Below are 22,260 nucleotides of genomic sequence, written 5' to 3'. Positions count from 1 at the left end.
CACTTCCACATGCAAAGGGTGCCAAGTTTGGAACTTATTTCCATAACAGCAATTGATGCCTGTTCAATTGTAAATTTTGTATCTGAGATTGATAGATTTTTGTTATCCAAAGATATTGAGGGATTTGAGGCAAAGATAGGTAGAGGGAGTTAAGTCACAGATCAGCCATGATCTCATTGAATGTCCAAACAGGCTCGAGGTGCTAAATGGCCCAGAATCATGGCTACAGCATTTTGCCATTGAACCCATTGTGTATTCACTGACTCTCTGCTAGTCGCACTCCACCATCTCATCCCTGTAGCCCTGCAAATATTTTTCTCTTGGGTGCTTATCCAATTCCCTTTTGAGAGCTATGATTGTATCTGCATCCAATCTTCCATTCCATTTACCTTGGACAGATTTTTTCTTACCCCACTTAAACTGGTCTTCCTCCAATTAATATGTTATTTTACTTTAGATTGCTCCTCATCCTGGATTTAGTTCTGGATTATTGTTTTTAATACAGACTGGGATAGTGATAGTGTCAAGGCCAGAGTGGGGGAAGAGTTTCTCAAGCGTGTCCAGGAGAATTTTCTTGATCATTATGTTCCTGGTCCAGTGAGGAAGGAGGTATTTCTGGATCTGATTCTGGGGAATGAGGTGGACCAAGTGTCATCCACTCTCAGGCACTGCATTCCAGATTCTAACCACTTACTGCATCAAAAAGTTTTTCCTCATGTTATCGTGGTTCTTTTGCTAGTTGCCTTAAATCGGTGTTCCACGGTTCTCAGGGAGGCAGAGGACATGCTACATGAAGCACTACATGACTACTTTGCAACTGTCTTTTTCAAGGAAAGAGATTCTGCCAAAGTCATATTGAAACAGAAAATAGTTGAGATACTGGATGGGCTAAAGTTTGAAAAAGAAGGTATTATAAGGTTATATGGACCAGATGGGATCCAACAAATGATGCTGAGGGAAGTAAGGGTGGAAATTTCAGAGTTACTGCCCATAATCTTTCAATCCTGCTTCAATTAGAAAGTGATGCCAGAGAACTGGAGAATTGCCTACGCCTGTTCCAATGTTTCCAAAATTTTGAGGGCAGTACAAATAATAATACAACACCAAGCTTGAAGATAAATGATGTCAAAAGGTCCAGCATCAAGCATGGTATGGTTAACTAATAATGGACTGATACATAGCTAGATGAAGGGAAGCCACTTTGATAATTAGCTGTGTAATATCTAATTGAACTCGCAATACATTAAGAACATGGAATTGTCATAATCTCTATCTATAGGTATCACTACAAAGTTGGATCTACTTTAGAAATAGCATTATACTGTTTTTTAAATATCATATAGGTAGTCTTCAAAGATATGGCTGTACATAAGTAAATTGCTTACCAAAATTTTTGAGGCAAAATTAATACTGACATACTATGGTCTAAGATAGAAGGGGAACTAGATTAAGATTTTTTTCTCAAATCATAATAGATTAAATGCGAGCAGATCAGTTGACCTGCCAGAATAACTCTCTCGATAATGGATTATGTCTCATCCCTACCCAAGTTCTCTGTTCCCTATGTCTAGCCCCCGTGTGAGCCAAATAGGCCTATCAATATTTCAGCCCCTCTTCAAAGCTATAAAATGATCCAGACTTAACTATTTTTTCTACTTCCCTATCTGAAATGGGGGTGCTTGGGAAAGTAATCCTAATTTTGTTCAAATATTGTGAATGAATTCGCAATGATCCTAAAAGGAAAGAGAAACCTCCTGATTTTTAACCTCCTTCTTCATTTACGTAATTACTTAGCATGTTCCTATATTGTCCGTCTTAACTAACCTAAATAAGCCTGTCCAAATGGATATGTACTGTCCCTACTTCATTTTAAATACCTCAACCGAGGGTAAAAAGACCCAGCTCTCTGAGTTTATCATTACAGCTGAATTATTCTAAACTAGGTATTAATGCAGAGATCCTCCTCTGAACCTTTTCCAGGCCAATGGGCTTTATAGATGGAAGACCCCTATAGTCCAATGTGCATATGTGGGTATCAGTTTTTCATCTTACAAACCAACACAATTGTCACTTTGTGATCCTTCAATATCCTCTCTGCCTATCATCATGAAGCAAAGTTCACCAAGCATTGAGATTCTTCACCGGTTAATATGGAGTGTGTGATGGGCTTCGACATTCATGAGGCAGGTTCATTTTCACTCTACTGATGATGTATTGTTGCAATATTAATCCTGATCAGTCAAGAGGAGCCACAGGTTTAGACTTCCACCACATGAGTGGACCAGAATTCCATAAAGTATTCTGTTTGGGGCCTAACCAGTTTCTTGCACAAGAACATTATGGTGCTTCTTTAATATTAGATTGTTCTGGCTATCCATCCTATTAACATATCTGTTTCAAACTTACCAGGGCTTTTGATCAGATAAATTAGGAACAATTGTTCCTGGATGCAAGTCAGTAAATTTATGATCATCAAACGATAAATCAGAGGTTTGGAGAATGTAGGCAATTGTTCAGACATAGAATGACATTAGAAATATTGATAAATGCAATTTTTTTTAAAAAGAGTAGATAAATGAAAAATGTTGAACTTATGGGGCATGGGACTAAGCTGTTAGTTTATGCGGAGCTGGTGCAGACACAAACAGGTCATATCACCACCTTGTGTGCAGTAAAATTCTGGGATTCTGAGCAGGTGGGGAAGGCAGTTTTGAAGAAGAGCGGGTGGAATGTTTTTTGCAGCAAGGTTACATCAATTTACTAAAGTCAAAGAACTAGGTTCCTCTCTTTCACACCCCCAATGTCACTTTTTTTTAAAAAAAACTAAATATAGCTGTCAATGGAATGAACAGGAAAGGGTGACAAAACAGATAGTAAAAGCGGTAAAAGGAAACTTGCAAGGGCCATTAAATCAACATAAAATTTTACAATTATATGAAGGAAAAGAGCCTGGTCAGGAGCAATGTGGGCCCCTTGAAAACTGATAACAGTGGATAAGGAAATGGGGGACTTGCTGAATAATTGTTTGTTTCAGAATTAATCATTGAGAAAGAGGGTCAGCATGCCAGATATTCCAAGGAAACTAATATTGAATTAGGAAGAAGGACACACCAAAATTAATGTAAACAAAAAGAACTGAAATGAAGAAAATAATAGCACTAAAGAGTGACAAATTCCCAGGAACAGATGGTTTCCATTCCAGGGTTTCAAAGGATATAGATCAGAACATTGCAGATGTGTCCTAACTATCATTTTCCAAGGTTCTCCTGATTAAGGAACACTTCCTTTTAGATTGGAAAATTGCACATGTTATTCCACTACTTAAGAAAGGTGACAGAGGGAAACCAGGGAATTATAGACCAATTAGACTAAAACCTATTGTCAGGAAATTGCTACAGTCTATAATTAAAGATGGGGTGACTGAAACACCTTGAAAATTTTCAGCTGATCAAAGTGGGCCAGCATAGACTTGTAAAGTGCAGGTCATGCCTGACAACACTGATTGAGTTTTGAAAAGTGGACTGAACTGGTGGGCAGAGGATGTCTATGAATGTTATATATATGGACTTCCAGAAGAGATTAAATAAAATCTCTCATAAGAAACTGTTGGCTGAAGTTGAAGCCCATGGAATTGAAGGCGCATTATTGATTTGAATAGGAAATTGGCTGAACAGTGCAAGTCAGAGTCGGGACAATGGGTAGTATTGTAGTAGTGGTATTCTGCAAGGATCTATGTTAGGCCCTCAACTATTCATTGAATTTGTTAATGACTTAGATGATAAGATAGAAAGCCACATATCCAAATTTGCTGATGACTGAAAATAGCACCCGAAGCATAAATTACAGGAATAATGATAGATTAAGTGAATGAGCAAACAAATTTAATTTAGGCAAATGTGAGGTCATCCACTTTGGATCTCAAAAGAATAGAACTTGGTAATTCCTAAACAGTGTAAAGATAGAACCAATGAAAGTCCAAAGAAACTTGAGGATCCAGCTACACAGATCATTAAAATGTCATGAACAGGTACAGAGCATTGCCAAAACATTTAGTGGAATGCTGGCCTTTATACTTAGAGAACTAGAATGCAAAAGAATCAAAGTCACCATTTAGAAAACCTAGGTTAAACCAGCCTGGAGTATGGTGAGCAATTCTAGACACCACAGAACTTGGCCTTGGAGAAAGTGCAAAATAGACTTACCGGAATGATATATGGGCTCCAAGGGTTGAATTATGAGGGGAGATTACACAAAGCGGGGTTGTATTCCTTGGAGTTTAGAAGATTTAGCAGTGTTTTGATCAGAGTTTTGAAGATACTGAGGAGAACAGACAGGATAGATGGAGAGAAATTATTTTCCCTGCTTGGGGACTTAAATACTAGAAGGCACAGATTAGAGCCAGACCTTTCAGGAGCAAAATTAGGAAACACTTCTACATGCAAAGGGCAGTAAAAGTTTGGAACTCTCTTCCACAAGTAGCAACTTCAAATCTAAGATTGATAGATTTTTGTTATCCAAAGCTATTAAGGGATATGGGGCAAAGGTATATGGAGTTAGCTCACAGGTCAGCCATGATTTCATTAAATGGTGGTTTAGGCTCAAGAGGCTAAATGGCCTATTGCTGTTGTTATGTTCTTTTATCTTTCTACCTCATTGTTCTTCTCCTTAACCTCTCTCCTGTCTGCTCTGACGTACATCTCAGTTTCATCCTTTGAGCTTATTACTCAGTATATTTAAGAATTGTTCCTCCGCCTGCCATAGTAGTTTAAATTTTTCTTGCTCTATTCACTCTTGATGCAAGGATACAGATACTGGTTTGGTTTCGCTAAAACCATCCCATCTGTAGAAATCCTCCTAATACCCGGGAATTCAAAACCCTTCTACGCCATATCAAGTCACGCATTGATGTTTACACTGCTTTTAATCCAATGTTATGCCTGACCTGGGATTGTTTCATGGGACAGGACCAGTGGATCTTTACTCTGTGTGTATATTATACTTGCTTGCAATTATAGTGCTTGATGACACACTGTAGAGGGAGATTTACTCTGCTGTACCTTAACTTGGTGCACTCTATAGGCAGTGTCATGGATGCAATATGCTGCTTCTAACATGTTTCATTCTTGATCTGGAAGTGCTCCATGAGATAGTATAGATGATTTTGTAATACTTAATGTTAAAAGTGGCAAATTCCATTACATTCTGGCACTAACATCCCTCACTATAGTAAACACAAAATTTCACTGCAGAAAGTTAAATCCTTTCATTCAATCTGGTAGGATGTTGCTGTATTTCTGGTGTCAGTGAGCCAAAGGGCTAGATTGTTGGAGCCCAATGGGGGTGGGACGAGAGGTGAGCTGGCAGAAAAGTCGCCCTGGGAAAGCAGCACTACGATTTGCCACATCATCTTGCCTCCAGGCCATTTTCAAAGTGACCGCATCAGAGGTGCAACGACTACCTTCTGCAAGTGGTGGGTCACAAATTATCGCAACTAAAGGGCTTATGAAGACCCCTCTCCCTCGCCGACTGGAATTTTCCATTGGTAGTCAGAACCCACTACCCCCCCCCCCCCCCCCACAGCCCCCCCCCCCCTCCCCAAACGGTGGCTGAAACACAGCCAGTGAAAGGATATGGCCTCTAGTGGCCGATGCTGGGCCAGTGTTCCAAACCATTTTTAAAAACATCCTACCTGCCCCTGCAACAAACTTTCAAATGGCCACAACCTACCCTTTGGAGAATTAATTACCCCCTCCACAACAGCAGTCTGGCAGCTGGGCCATTTTCTATTATAATTGTGCTATCTCAAGGCTCACTCTTTCTCCCTTACCTACGTTGGCAGGCTGCATCTCTCTAAGTGCTGGAGGGCTTCTTATTAGCCCACCAGTGATGGGAGCCTTCTTATGCTTAACTGGATCACAAATGTCCTACTCTGGCCGTTAATTGACCAATCCTACAAATATATTGTCAGGTGACTAGAATACAACGTCAGGATCTCAACCCTAAACAGAACATCCAACCCATAGTCTTCATATTCTGTTATTGTTAGCTGGTCTCAGTAAACTACACTGAAAATTATTTTCTAGAAAAAGATCCCTCTTTACCCAACCAGTCTTGGAGTCCAATGGTTACCTGAGCTTCAATGTTCTTAAACTTACCAGAGATCAAAATGGGAGGACAGTTTAATGACACAAATGTTTTGGAGAAACAAATTCTAGATATTTTCAAAACACCATAAGTAAATGCTTCTGTAGTGCTGAGAAGGGTTAAGATTAGTTGGTACGTTTCAGAAACACATTTGTTTTGTTGCAAGATGTAAATCAATATAGTATCTTGGAATGATTTATTTAGAATATTATGACCTTAGATAAATAAATTTAAACAGCATTTCTCAGAACGGCATGAGTCCTGTGACTAGCTTTACCTGACTTACAATAATATTTGTTACAGCTCACTGCGCTTTTTAGGGATTTGGCAAAGCACACTGCTCTCTACCTACACTTCTGTGATGACCTCTCTTCCCTCTCTTTCTTATTCAAGTACATGTATTACTTTTTAAAATCTACTCACCTTATATCATGTGTGATAATAGGTTGTAATTAATTAAACGGTTCAAGGTATATAGATGGTCAGTGAGATCTGAGGTTTGCTGTAAGTTGTGTATCACTACTTGACTTATCAATCAAATGCTGTATTTAAAATATAAATCAGGTTCTGTGAAAGAAAGATCAGCAGAAGTGGTGTTTATAAGCACAGTTGCAGAAGGGTCTCAGAATCTGCTAAACCAGCTGAGTGTCATCATGCATTAGGGCTTTCTCCATACTTTAGCCATGTTTTAAGAAAGCAGAACCCCAGCATTCAGTGGGGATTTAGGGGTATGCGTACATAATATATTCAAAATACTTCAAATCCATCATGTCTTCAATCAGTATTAATTTTAGTCCAATTACTGTGAGCTTTGCAAAAGAATCATCAAAGGAAGCCATTTTTATTGAACCTAACTTGACTTGCTCCTAACTAACATATTCTAGCTTTTTTTCCTCCCTGCAGTATGTCTCTCACTTAGCAGAATGTCAATGCCCTTAAGTCCTTTGACTAATGCACTCGTTTTTTTTATATTTAAGCCATAATTTTTAGAGAAAAATTATGCTTTTATGTTTCCCAAAGATTTGGACATTAACACTGTTAGACTGTTGATCCCCATTGAAGTCAGTTGTTTAATGATGCTTCATCTGAAAGTGAATTTTATCACCACCTGACCTGCTACAGTGATAAGAAAATCAAACTCCAAAATTTAACAGTCATTTTTTCATATTTCAGCTTCTGTTGTGTTTTCCCTCTTTTCTTCTCTCTCTGCTGCTCTAGTGATCTTGACAAAGACTTTTGGAATAACAATGACAGCACAGTACAAAAGAAATGGAGTTCCTACCCTCCAAAGGAGTTCATTCTAAACATTTCGCCTTATGCACCTTATGGTGACCCACGACTTTCACTCAAGTGAGTTTCTTTCGATGATTTGGTTGTCTATAATATGTACAATGCTTGCCCCCTCTGTTTCCCACCCATCCAACCAATCATGCACTCACACCCACTCCCAATCCCTCTGCAACCCCATGAACAGCTTGACCCCTTGGAGATGAACAACCCTTCTATACCTTGCTTGATGTTCACAACTGAAAATCCTTCCTCATTTGATCCTCATGTGTGGAATAGCAGAGAGTTGCTCGTTGAGGCCTGTACAAACATTCCCTCTGCAACACTGTGTAGTTGAATTAACTTTACCAAAAAGCTGCATATGAAAACGGTTGTCTGATCTGTAATATAGGTGATGACAGAATTTTTCTGACTGCTTAATCTCCTTTTGCTGTTTCTTTTTTTGAGCTTTGGAAGAAAGGGCTCTTTAGGTGTGCACTGTCGCGCTTTAGCAGCATAACTACTTTACTCCAATCTTCAATTAGGGCTGACTCATTCTCTGTCCACTCTGCTTCCTGTCCGTATTAGTGGCTCTCTCATGTCCGGTAACAAAGCTTCAGTAGCTGAGAAAGAAACACGCACGGCCGAGAAGCAAACCCGCAGCAACAGCATGAAGAGCAGCGGATCTTCCAACAGTAATCGGGGTGAAGCTGCCAATGGCAAGGTTGGGAAAGGTGGGCGCTGGCACACAGTCCAGACTCTCCTAGCATCGGGCAAGCTCAACCAAGCTAAGTGAGTTTAAATGGGTAGTTACATACTTACTGAGACTGTGCTGGCTGGAGAAACCAATCTTTTGATTTTAAAATGATTTTTGCAGGCAATTTATAACATGTCTTCACTTCATGGCTCCTCTGCAGCTCTGGATCACATCATTTCACCATCACATTTTTACGTGTATGGATTTTAAGAACGTTTATATTTCATAAAGTACGATTTATGCATTGACTCACCATCACAATTAATTTGCCATATCATTCACACAACACCACTGAAATGTCTCACGAACATTTTATTTAGCTTGCCATGGGAGTAATAAATGCAGGGTGTTGATGGCAGATTTCAGGGTCTGCTCTCTCCCTGTGACTAACTGGAGTAGCTGCGTGGGAGACAAATGCTCTTGCCCAAAGTGATATGCTGTAAATTGGCAAACTGAAAGGTTTGTCCAGACCTCTGACTAGATTGTAATAAGTTGATGGGCATGAAGTCTAACATTTAGCTGGTGGAACTTGGCATTGTTCTTGTTCCTGGTATGCTTTCATTGGCTATACTCTACATAAAAGCACTGGCTCATTATAATCAGTGAAACAATGGCTTTATACAGGTCTCCTGATTTATTTTAAACTAGAAAGTCTATTCCCGCTTTTATTTAGACTCATTCAAATGATGTCTTTCGTTTTGTACATTGTAAGAAATGCAATAGAGAACTCAGCCAAACCAAGCTATGTCATGGAAAGTCTTGAAGCAGCAAGGTCCATTTTCAGTCACTCATAGCTAACACTTAGAGATAAATTAAAATTAAATGCTATTTGTATCTTTAATTTGCAGCAAGTCTTAAACCAGAAAGAAGTGCAGAACCAAAGTGGAAATTGTGACATGAACCAATTTCGGTAGTTGTGGGTTCAGATGCTTTTCTCTGTTAAATTAAAAGTAGATTACGCATTTAGAGGGAATTACAACCTTTTGTGCACAGACCAGGTCCTTGTGATTGCCACAGAATTTAAGTGAGACATCACATCCTCAACAACTTGCTACATGTTACTCTTCAATGATGGCTACTACAGTAGAGGCTAATAGTATTTGTGGTTTTTAAAGAATTTTTTTTTTAAAAGGGGTGGATATTTGACCATATTTGCTTGTGGTGTCCTGTCCGCATATGTCAGGCTTCCCTGACAATTCAGTGGTGTCCATTTTTCCTGGTCCTCTATGGAAGAATTGTGTTGAAGCCTGGGTTTATGGGACGACTTTCATCTTTGAACATATCTGAATCTTGGTACCAATGAAACCCCTCAAATACTAGCTTCCTACTAAGAAGGCAATAATCTCTGCCTGTTAAGTTATTCATTTTTAAAATCCTAACATTGATTTTTCTTTGTTAGCTGCTCCACGTATGAGAGCAAAGACTTGGAAAAGCCTCTTCCTAAAATGCAGATTGTATATAAGACATAGAACCTTAGTTTACATATTAGAAGGGCCTACTGCCTGAACCAGTGTAAGCTCCACCCACCCATCAGTAGGCATTGGGAAGTCATAGCCTGCTATTTTCGGCGCACCTCGTTTCTGCCCAGTGGGAAACTGAAAATCTACCCCCACACCACATTAGAAAAGTCCAAGACACACCGCTCTGCATGAATTAACAACACGCAAACTGAATCTGCAGCACTCCCGCTGTGTGAATTGGCTGGAACAAGTTCTGCAATATCATTAGGACATGTAGCGAAACGTTGCCGAATAAGATCAGCCAGAGTTGGAAAACTTTTTCCCTGCACAGAACAGCAACCAAGCCAAGGACCTAATGTATCCAAGTCTCAGGTGATACACCAGCCTATTTTGCTGCACTCCAGAGGATTAACCCCAGAAATACATCATACTGCACCTGGATTCCCTACACTTGTCTAATAATTACTTTATAGAAAACAATCAATTCCTCCTGACATCATTAATTAGCTGCATTTACTTTTTTCACACGTTAAACGAAGGTAACTTTTTAACTTTATTGCCAATTGCTTCTCGATCACATAGTAAACAGGAATATGTAATCAGGTAAGGATTAATGTCCAGCCACTTTGTATTCTGCTTCCCAATTTTAACATTTCCCTCACTCATATTTCACTTATTTATATGTACGTAAATTTTATCATTGGTGTTAGACTTTAGCCTAAATCAGGCTTGTCCAATCTTTTCACTGGGGGACCACATTTCCATTTTCATCTCACTCCAGGGGCCAATGAACAAATTTCTGAAAGGTAAGGTTTGGCACAACATTAAACATCAATTTCAGAATAATGTTGAGTTATGTTGAAAAGAAGCACTTTGAGCAAAAACAAAGCAATGTCAAAGTAATAAATAGATCATTAAAGAGTAATTAATGAAGATCACCATTAGAGTGTGGAGGGACACAGTCTGTCTGGCTCGCTCCCAATCTCTTGATTCTCACTCACCCTCACCCATCCTCCGAGTGGGTGTGTGTTGATGTGTGAGGGTGAGTGGGAATCCTGAGACTGTGAGTGAGCCAGACAAACACACACACACTTCCCACACTCACCCACTCTCTTCCCCACACTCCCATATTCCCTCCCCAAACTTATACTCTCTCCCCCACACCCACTCACTCACTCTCCCCCACATCCACTCACTCACTCTCCCCCACACCCACTCACTCACTCTCCCCTACACCCACTCACGCACTCTCCCCCACACCCACTCACGCACTCTCCCCCACACCCACTCACTCACTCTCCCCCGCACCCACTCACTCACTCTCCCCCGCACCCACTCACTCACTCTCCCCCACACCCACTCACTCACTCTCCCCCACACCCACTCACTCACTCTCCCCCGCACCCACTCACTCACTCTCCCCCGCACCCACTCACTCACTCTCCCCCACACCCACTCACTCACTCTCCCCCACACCCACTCACTCACTCTCCCCCACGCTCCCACAGATACTCACCCAGTCCAAATTTCACTCCTACATCCCTGGCAGCGAGTCTTTTCATCCTAACCATGTACGCCAAGCTCGCACCATCCCATCCAGCCAGGAGCGAGTCTCTCCTTCCCCCACCTGGCCCGGCCTGGAGCGAGTCTCCCCTTCCCCAACCCAGCCCGGCCTGGAGCGAGTCTCCCCTTCCCCCGCCCGGCCTGGCCTGGAGCGAGTCTCCCCTTCCCCCACCCGGCCTGGAGTGAGTCTGAACTTTGCAGATGAGGGAATAATTATATAGACTGTTTCAAAGAAGATTGAATGAGTGATGTCGAGTCCATGACAGATTAGATTTTACATGATCTTGGTAAAAAGTGGGCTTGATGAAGTCAAATGATCTCTCCTGGTGCTATGTTTTCTTATGTTCTTGGAGAAACATACCAGGGCTGGGAAGAGTATGCAGCAATTTCCAAATTATGCAGCCATGTGACATAGGTGCTAGAGGTAGTTTTACACAATGAGCAGTTGTTTTTCACCTCTTACAATCAAATTGGGAAGTTAATGTGACTCTTTTTATCAAATCAGTGTCATTAAATACTGATGTTGGATTTTTGATTGATTAATTTTTTTGAGTAGGAAGTTATCAAGGAGAATTTTGCGCAGCTTAACTTTGCTACAGGCAGTTAGATGAGTGAGGGCATATTTAAAGGAACCATTGGGCTTTGGCTCAAATTATCAATTTTGTTGCTGATGAACAAATCACAATCCAGCAAGAGGATACAAAACTGTATTACTGATACTTTAAGGCAAATACTGCTTTTAATTCAAAAGATTACATTTGTATGTATTCATTATATTGAAATTTACTTTTTAAATATAATAAATACTGGTATTGAGCACCTGAAGTCCTATTGCGACTTTTTAAGGCAAACACAACTGGATTGAAATATCAACTTCCTGGGTGTATTTATCATCACGGGATAACTCAAAGCTTGTGAGTGCTTTTAAATTGCCTTTTTTTAGTTCTGTAGTGAGTGCCATTCGCAGATGCCTGCAACATTGTTTTGCTTTTGTGCTGTTTGAGTTGTGTTCCTTTTAACTAAATTTGTATCTCATGCCATGATCCAAACATTGCCTTTTATTATGCAACATTGTACCTGTTTAACAGTCCACACTTTCATTTTCATTGAAATCCAGACTCATTGAGTTTTATTTCAGAGTCTAAAGTAGATACTGTGATTCCAATGACAACCATAGCCTGACTATGTACATTTTAAAGGAGTGTAAGATTATGTATGCCTGGAAAATGGCAAAAATATTTTGTCGGAGTAGGCTTCAAGTTTAAATACAGGCCAATAAAGCAGTAAAGAGACGAATTCCCAGAAGTCAGTGGCATGGAAAGTGATGAGGGATGATAACTTTGTTTGCTAGAAATAATGTTAACTCGAGCATGTTTTGTTTGCATTGCTGCACAGCCAAATTAACATATTTTTAAATCTGTAGCAACAAACCCCGGTGCATGTGATGCTGTATAGATACTTAGCTGATTTGCATTTACAATATCACAGAGTTGTAATTGATTTTACAATTATGAATCCCAGTATGTCAAATTCCTGATCCTGATTAGAACATCAAGGAGCCTCCCAGGGATAAATAGAAAGAAAATAGGAAGGCCAGCCCCTTGAAACAGCTCATGGCCACTTGCCAACGGGTGATTAAAAAGCATTTTGGGCAGATGCCTGGGAGCAGACCTTGTACATAGCATAGAAAGGGTGCAAACATGGCATGGGAAGGCAGCCCTCTAACAAGTTCTGGGAGCACAGAAGAATTAAAAGATAGGAGTAAACAAATGATATAATCAACTATAAAAAATGTAAAGACAAAAAAAGCCTGTTTGAAAATATGAATTCCTCAGAAGTAACATGTGAAAATACTAATTTTCCAGAAACATCTGTCATGTAAACCAGTCAGTGGCTCTAATGGCCATTTAATTTAGTGTCATGATTTTATTTGCTCAGCTAGTTACTCATTTGGTTTTGTCTTTTCTCCAAATAACTTGCTTATCTATGAGAACTCACTGTGTTGCTTGTGCTAATGTGAGACACACCCACACCCCCCCTAACACCCTTTCCCTTTGTGAATTCATCAGTTGTCTATATTTGACATTTGCCATAATGTTTTCTCTTGTAATATTTGTGGAAGGCAAGTGTCTCTCTTGCACATACGCATGCACACCTTGTAGCAGTGGCAGGTGTCCTGATGGTAGGACTGGAGGTGAATGAGGCTTCTGCCCGGTGGGGGTGGGGGCATGAACAGCCACACAATCACATGGTGACTAGCTATGCACAATCGAGGGATATTGCCAATTGTGCATTGGGCGGGGTGAAGTGCAGGTGGGAAGTCACTGACCCTACCATTACCTCACAGTGATCGAATGTCCAGTTGCCATATTTAAATGGCACCTGAACAGCCATACACACCCTGCAAGACAGCAGCATCATTCTGCCTGTCTGAGAGGTGGATTTTGAACTTGAAATGCTGCCACCCACTCTCTGGCACACTTGGATCACTGGACCTGCAAGCCATCACATAGCACACTTCCTCCTTTACCTGTGACCTTCCCTGCATCACCCTAGTCTGGCCGCCTATGTCCCTCGAACCACCCATCATCACCATTGATCAACAGTCTGTCAACTTAAAAGCTGCCTTGATCATCATCAAGTTGCCTCCCATCACCCTGGATCTGCCAGTCATCATCCTTGACCAGCCCTTAGTTATCCTTGACGCTCCTGGCCTCACCATTGACCTGCCTTCAAACACCATTGATCTCCCCTTTATCATGCTTGGGCTGCCTTTGGCAGAGATTGACCTTTGTCCGTTGCCCAGCTGCCTCCCTCTGTCCCCCATGACCTTTCTTAGGGCCTCCACGACCTGACGTCCCTCCCTCGGGCACGACGGCCCAATCTCCCTGAATAGCCACTGCCCTCCCTCTCTCAGAAAGCCATGCCCTGACCTCCCTGGACAGTCACCACCCGAGCTCAGTGCAACAGCTCAGCTTCTTCTCCCCTGGCCCAACAAAGTTCCCCATAAAAGAAAAACATCTCCTATTCATTCCAAATCCAGCAGAAAAATTATCTGGTTTTCTGCCAAATTATTTGCAGAGGTGACATCTAATCTAGCAACCATTTATTTTAACGAGCTGGTATCACATGCTAATGCTGGTGGGACCAACGATCCTCCTTTAATCCACGGCAACTTTCATTGGGAAGCTGACATTTTGCCTCCCACACAATTAGGAACCCCTGCCCCCCTGCCCTCCCTACTCCCCTCGCTTTGTTTCTCACTCCCGGGAGCTTTACTAGATTCCATGCTCTGTGTTCCTTACTCACTCTGGCATGCAAGCACTGCGCGCGCGCGCGCACACACATACACACACTCATTCTCTCACATACACACACTCATTCTCTCACACACACACACGCATTCTCACACGTACACACGCATTCTCACACATACACATGCATTCTCACACACACACATGCATTCGCACACACACGCATTCGCACGCACACGCATTCGCATACACATGCATTCACGCACATGCGCGCACACACAAAGACACGCATTCGCACATACACACACTTGTCACACATCACAGGGCTGGATTTTCATCCCAGGTTTGGGAAATGTGAGTGAGCACAGTTCACAACTTCACCAACCCAAACCAGTCACCTTCTCTAGACCCTCCATATTTTCATCTTCTAGAGACATGGGTCCAAAGTTTGGGTCTGACGCCGCCTCCCTCGGCTGACCCGAGACATGCGGGTGCAAAGGCAGGCTGATTAAAAAGCCCACCTCGGTTCTCGGGGTCATCGGCCCAACTCCCCACATCATTCTTATACCCCATTACCCTCACCTCCCCACCCACCCCCATACCCCCCTCATATCCCCCATGCCTCCTCCAAGCCGCTCCCATGTATCGTCCATTGACACCCATCCTGTACCCACTATGGACAGACCTCAGAAGAAACATAATTTCAATGTTTGAAATGGGCCTGAAAAAATACCTAACCATCTAATAGAATTATCAATCAAACACAGCACCATTCTACTTCACAGAAAAAAAACCCCAGTCCCATTGAAAAAGTTAAATCCCCCTTAAGTGGTCATTAGGTTGATTTTTTTCATTCATGGGATGTGGGTGTCACTGTCTAGATGGGCATTTGTTGCCCATCCCTAATTGCCTTTGAGAAAGTGGCAGTGAGCTGCCACCTTTAACCGCTGCAGTCCTTCTGGTGTAGGTACACCCACATTGCTGTTAGGAAGGAAGTTCCAGGATTTTAGCCCAGCAACAGTGAAGGAACGGCAATAGATCCAAGTCAGGATGGTGTATGGCTTGAAGGGGAACTTGCAGGTGGTGATGTTCCCAAGTATCTGCTGCCGTTGTCCTTCTAGGTGGTCAAGGGAGTGAATGTTTAAGTTGGTGGATGGGATGTCAATCAAGTGGACTGCTTTGTCTTGGATTGTGTTAAGCTTCTTGATTGTTGTTGGAGATGCACTCATCAGGCAAGTGGAGAGTATTCCATCACCCTACTGACTGTACCTTGTGGACTAGCTTTAGGGAATCTCAGATTTCCCAGATTCTGACCTCTCATAGCCATAATATTTATATGGCTGGTCCAGTTCAGTTTCTGGTCAATGGTAAACCCAGGATTTTGATAGTGGAGGATTCAGCGATGGTAGTACCACTGAATGTCAAGGGGAAATGGTTAGATTCTTTCTTGTTGGAGATGGCCATTGAAAGCAAGCAAACATCTATTTAGAAACCACATCAAAGGCAGATTATAATCTCTTAAAACTGTCAGTCAAACCGTGCTACCAGTCCCCTGAACAATTGTGTAAACGGCCAACTACTGAACTAAGTGCTTCATCTGATTTTGAAACTCAGCCAAGCAATCATAATGGGCTCAGCCGCCAAAACGAAGAATTAGAGCTCAGACAATGGAGACTTTTGAACTGAATCAACAGATGGCTCGGTTTTTTCAAAGCTACACCAGATGGCCTCTCATTCAAAGCAGTCCAGGAGTAGAGGGCTAGTTTTTCTTCTAAGTTTAAACAGCAGGCAACTTTTCTTCTAAGTTAAAGCACTGTGAACATTTAAATCACTTCAGATCATGACAGGAGAGTTTGCACTTTTTCCTACAGCTTTGACTGCATAATAGCACATGGGAGAAGTACTCTAATGTGTCTCAGTATGCAATGCTGGTCAATGTAATGGTCAACGTACCTTCCTAAAACAGAGCCCCATGATCAAACACTGCAATAAAAACACTTCTAACTTACAAGACAGCATATAATAATGACATTAGAAGTTATTTACCTGTCAGAATGCTACTGACTCCTCAGCAGGCTTCCCCCAAGGTTCCCATGCACTTTTACCTGGTCGATTGTCAAACAATTCCATAACCCACCCAACTCAACGAACATACTGTCAGACATGAAATACAAATTTCTTCTGGTCTGACAATGGCATTCCTAATGTCACAGGCTGTGCGAGCGGGCTCACAACCCAAATGCTAGGCTGAAACTCTTCAGACTGGGAAATTTGCATGGGGCTCTTTTTGAGGGGAAATTCAAAATGCAGGTCCTGCTGCCTAGGCTTTGCCGATCCTGACTGTTTTGGGACACAGTAATCCAGTCCACACTTTCTCTCTCACTTTCTCTCACTTCCTCTCTCTCTCTCTCTCTCAGATATCCCAAAATTGTATTCTCGTTCCTATATCCTCATTTCCCGAATGTGCTTCAACAAGATAGACAGCTATAGCTTCTCCATGGCCAACATTTTACTGTCAGATTGCTTGTCTGAATTCAAGTAACCCATGGAGAAAGTTCAATGATATTCCACCAAATATTGGCAGGAATTAAATCACTCTTTTTGGCTCCTACCAAAAACACTATCAAAAACACTGCCTCCAAATTCATTAACCTCTGGTGTCTGCATGCTCAGGCTGAGATCAAGTGTCCTGTTTGTCTATGAGCTGAGCTTAAAGTCAACACCCTATCTGTCCTCATAGCTTGCTTCCAATTCCAAAAGTTGGTTCACCTCCATCCTTCACCCAACCTTACTGCCAATGATATTTGTTACCTTTGTCATCTTAACTTCTCTGACACATCCCTTACCAGCCTCTCATGTTCTGCCCTGCATAAACCCTCTAAGATCTCTGTCCAACTCCTAGGCCTCCATTCTGTACTCTAAAGTGCTCTTCATCCATTGTCCTTGTCTTCATAAGCCCAATTCACTTCCCATCTCACAATCCATTGACTTTAAAAACCTTACCCTTATTTACAAATTGCTGCACAACATAACACAATCTCTTCAATCTTCTCCAGCCTGTGTTAATCAGGCCTCCAACTCTTGTTTACTATACATCCTATGGCATTCTGTGTATTGTGGTGCCACAGTCTATAACCATCTTGACCCTAATCTCAGGAAGTTCCTCCAAAAGCCTCAGTCTTGGTATTTCTCTTCCCTCCTTTGAAAACCTATCTCTTCAATTGTGCATTCAATCATTTCTCCCAATTCGCCTTTTGCTGCTCATCATTTGTTTCTCTTCTGTATAGTTCCTTGTGATATTCAATACATTAATGGCGCTGTGTGAATTAAAGTTGTGTATTACAGTGAAACGTGATTATGCAGGTGAATTGTGATGTGTTTATGCATGGGTGGGATTACATTATGGTTGTTTTTTTTTAAACAAAAGCACGATCTCTGACTGAACTGGGATGTGAGAATGATTGTTGAATAAAGTTCACAATGACGTGTTCTCAAAGCGTATGCGCTGAAAGCCATTATCACTTTGAGATGCCTTTCTTTACATAATGAGTGCCTTAGGAACATAAGCAATTGCGTAAGAGTGTGCATCGGAGGAAACCCTTGGCCTTGTTAGACCATTTGTTTCTGATTTATACTGTACTGGGACTTATGGCCAAGTTAGAATGTTAATTTCTGGACAAAGGCAAATCTGCGAATTCATGGGCTCAAACTTGACAATGTCCCCTTAGACTCTTTTTATTCTTTTCAAAGTATTTACATTATCGAGAAAAGCAATCTCTGGCTGTATTAGGAACTCATTGACTGTCTTCGTATATCTGGACGTACCATTGCAATTAGCACTGAACTATGATGAACAACACTACAGCGTTATGAATTATGGCAGTAATTCACTCCAGAAGTAGATCTCTAATGAGCGAATGATTGTGTGTGAGTTTGTGATCCTGAAAAAGAGCCTTAACATTGTAAACTCTCCTATTCCTGTGTTTCCCATTTCAGACATTTATTGCTGTCCCTATACAAAAGCTCTGAAATACTGCATATGTGTGTTCTCTGTTTGATATAAATGTGCCATGCGCCAGCAAACCTAAGTGCATAATTGCCAATTCGTGCCATGTTTATTCTCCTCATCAGTGTTGGTGCTGCTTTGTGCTTGTTCTTTGTTACCAACTGCCTCATGTATGTGCTGTTTTAAGCAGTACTGGCAACTGACAGCATGTTTACAGTGGCCTAGCGAGAATCTTTCAATTTCACATCCAAATTTTGAAACATGTTTCTGCTTTGTGTGAGATTTGGTAGTGAGGGGAGCAGTTTAATTCACTTTAAACTTAAAGGCTCATGATGATCTCCAGGACTTGTACTATTTAAAGTTACCCCCTCGAAAAATGTGTCAAGTAACTGCTATAACTGAAATATGGTTTGACACTTCTTCCAATCTTATACCCATGTATGTGAACTAAAATGACCCTCACCTTGAGGACCCAGCTGTCATGTGCTTAGCTAACTCTCACCTCTTGTCAAGCATGTAGACTCTGTTGCACGCTGCAGCTTCATAGACTCTGCTTACTGCTGATCTTTTTGAAAAGTAATATTAAAATATTAAAGGTGCTGGTTACATGGCAATGCCAACATATGAATGTCTTTTACTTTTATTTAGAATTGGGTGGGAGGAAGGGGAGGAGGAAAGAAGAAAAAAAAGCAGTCTTCACCAATTCATATGCCCACTTTGTCCATTAACTCAGGTCAAAATCTGTATTTATGGTTGATAGGTTATTTGAGCAATTTAAAAACAAGCACATTTAGAACTATCCAAACACAGAATTAAGAGATTTCATCATCTATAATGTATATATGGCCCAACATTTGTTATTAGTTCCAATTGCAGATTGCTTCTTGATGAACCTAAAGCAGTGATGTGACGATTGTTTGATCCTTTTATTTTAACATTTAATTCTTTTAACGTATTCACACTTCAGGTATGGGAAGCACACTGTTGGTCCCAGCCTGCACTGACAAGCCCCTAACCAGCACAAAAATGGATCATAAACAGGGTAGGAGGTGCAGCATGTTAGACACTGACTTTTCATATCTGACCTGCTTTGAGTCCGACTCAGGCGGATGGAATGAATTTTGCTCTTTCTGTCTGCTGCAAGGGCTCTTTGTGATATGTAGGTTTAGTACTCATAATTCAATTACTAGTGGACGTTGACCCACAGCACAAAACTGCCCCCAATTTAGCATTAATTCACAATCTTACTCAGAGAGGTCACATAATGGCTAGTGTGGGAAATGAAAATTTCACTGCAGTGGAGATGCACTTGTGTGATTGGGCTTTGTTAGGGGAGTTTTACTGTAGAATAAAGCAGTGCCAGACCTGGGAGTGCATGGTGTTGACACAGGTTGCCTGGAATGGAAAATGCTCCATCTCCCAAAACTAACATTCATGCCCACAGTGAGCAAAAAAAAGGAATGGCATTCTGCCCAATCTTTTACTATGCCAATAAAATTCCAAGCTAATGTTTAAAAAAAACAGATAAGATTAACTCTCATCTTGCTCACTGAATTGGGATTTTATATGGTTACCTTACACACATACAGGTTTTAGAAAGAAATAATTCTCCTTTCCACCCTGGGCACCTGAAGTAATTATGGTGTTAAATAAAAGTTGATGTGGTGTTAAAATATAGTTGATATTTTGGGATACCTTGCAATCTGTCTGCAAAACTGCAATAATGCATAGGAGCAGAGACATGCAATCCAAGTAATTTATGTTGACAACTTGGCTGAGGAGAATATACCCAGTGTTGATTCAGTGGCAGCAGCTAAAATAAAACCAAGTCCCTGCAGGGAAATTTCTCTCTCTCTCTGTGTAAGGTCCTTTGATAAACTTTGCATAAGTTGGTAATGCTTTTGGATATCTAGAATAAAGGAGACTGCAAGTTCAAACATTGACTGTTTTTAAAATCTTATATCTTCCACAGGTATTAAAAATCCATTGAACTATAAGGGGTTGACAGTGATTTTCTTTATAAATAAACACTATTTCCATTAATAGAGGTCCAAAGGTCAAATTCCCTCTGCAAAAAACTGCAGCAACTTTAACTTTTTCTCTTTTTCTCTCTCATATTTATAATCTGTTTGACATTGCTTTCTTTGTATAGCTACACTAAGGAGATTACTGCTCAAGAATGCCAAATTTCAAATGAGCACAGCAATTTATACCACAGGAGAATAGGGTGCTGATTAGTTGGCAAGTTGACTCTGATTGGCTGACCCGTTTTCCTGGAGAAGGAATCAGGACACTATAGGCTCGCCAAGCTCCCAGTAATTCAAAAAAGGCTCAAGGCTTGAACATATCCCTTTTGTTTACAGAAAATGGGTCCCTTTGCATGAATGTATGCTACTTTTAGCAAGCATATGTGAGCTACGTTACTAGCGCAAATGATTATCTTAAATTGGTTGTTAGTGCGGCTATCAGCAAACTCGGGATTGTTCAGCAAGTGCTGTCCAATCCCGGAATCACATCTAACAGACGTTTTGTTTTGGTTTTTTCAAGTGTGGGATGATGGAATACAGACTGTACTCCACCTATTACAAACGACTGAAGGGACAAGCTCTTTGATTCCATTAGCCAATTGTTGGGATGTATGGCCTACATACCTGACATCACACCGGCACTAAAATTTATACAAGATGTTACTCATTTGTGGGCAGACAAAACATCTTTTTTGACTACTGTTAAGGGAAAATACCACTCATGTAGCCACTGCATAGTAGCAGCATGAAATGGCTTGTTTAACCTATTGTCCAAATTTTTGAGATACTTTGCCTTTCCAGGGTAAGTTGAGTTATACTCAGCACTTTTCAGGTATGAAAATGGTGGCCTTTGGCCCATTTTCAAGTTTGTACGATACACAGCAAACAGTGATCTGATCAGGGTGGCTTTAATGTACTCAATTTCTGCATCAATTGAGCAAATGGCTAGGCCTTATTTAAAAGATTGCAATAAAGCAAATATTCTTGTGCTTGGAGCTATAGGAATCCCAATGTGTATATTGACTGGTGAAGGTAGGCTTGTGGTAGATAGTAGTAGAGACCCCATTGGCGGATTTCTCAACTAGTACATTGAGGAAAGGTTATACAGCTCCATCTTAAAAGTGAATTTGAGCACGGGATGGAGGGTAGAAAAGTGTGTAAGGAAATCCTGCAAATTCAAAGACCATGAACATATCATCCACGTATTGGAAATACGCACGGGGTAAGAGGTTAGGGCTACTGGTGCATAGGCTATATGTCCCAATGATTGGTTGGTTGAATCAAACAGTGTGTTCCTTCGGTTGTTTATAATAAGCAGAGTACAGACTGTACTCAACCAGCCCGTGCTTGCAAAACCCAAAACAAAATGTCTATTTTTAGATATGATTCTGTGATTGGGCAGCACTTGAACAATCCTGAGTGTGCTAATAGCTACATTAACAACAAATTTAAGATAATCAGTTGAGCTCATAACGTAGCTTATTTACGCTTGCCAGAGGCGACATACATTCATATGTAGGAATCCATTCTCTGAAAACAAAAGGAATATGTTCAAGCCTTGTGCCTTTTTTTGCACTAACCAGAAGCTTGGGAAGCCTATAGTTCCCCGTTGCTTTCCCCATAGCAATGCCCAAGCAATACTGAGTTGACTTGTCAATCTGTCAGTACCCTTTTCTCCTGTAATTTAAATTGTTGTGATCGTTTGAAATTTGGCATTCTTGCATTTTTCCTGATGAGTCCAAGATGAAAAACTTCGGCAACATGTCTCTCTTTTCAGCAATAT

At 41.0% G+C, this 22,260-nt stretch overlaps 1 protein-coding gene across 3 annotated transcripts in view; it reads left to right on the top strand.

Moving 5' to 3' along the window:
- LOC144684818 (synaptotagmin-7-like) overlaps positions 1-22,260 on the top strand; it is a 703,889-nt gene that overhangs the window by 496,229 nt on the left and 185,400 nt on the right. For 2 of the 3 annotated variants that reach the window (XM_078549086.1, XM_078549088.1), the window contains exons 4-5: positions 7,363-7,494; positions 7,999-8,202. The exons of the other annotated variant lie outside the window; for it this stretch is intronic. In XM_078549086.1, the coding sequence (XP_078405212.1) occupies positions 7,363-7,494; positions 7,999-8,202 (336 nt within the window). The remainder of the gene's footprint in view (positions 1-7,362; positions 7,495-7,998; positions 8,203-22,260) is intronic. 3 annotated transcript variants of the gene reach the window in all.

The sequence above is a fragment of the Cetorhinus maximus genome, chromosome 9 (assembly GCF_964194155.1).
Source record: "Cetorhinus maximus chromosome 9, sCetMax3.hap1.1, whole genome shotgun sequence".
In the NCBI taxonomy this organism is placed as follows: domain Eukaryota; kingdom Metazoa; phylum Chordata; class Chondrichthyes; order Lamniformes; family Cetorhinidae; genus Cetorhinus; species Cetorhinus maximus.
The sequence above is the reverse complement of the archived record's forward strand: the minus strand, read 5'-3'. Positions and strand labels throughout refer to the sequence as shown.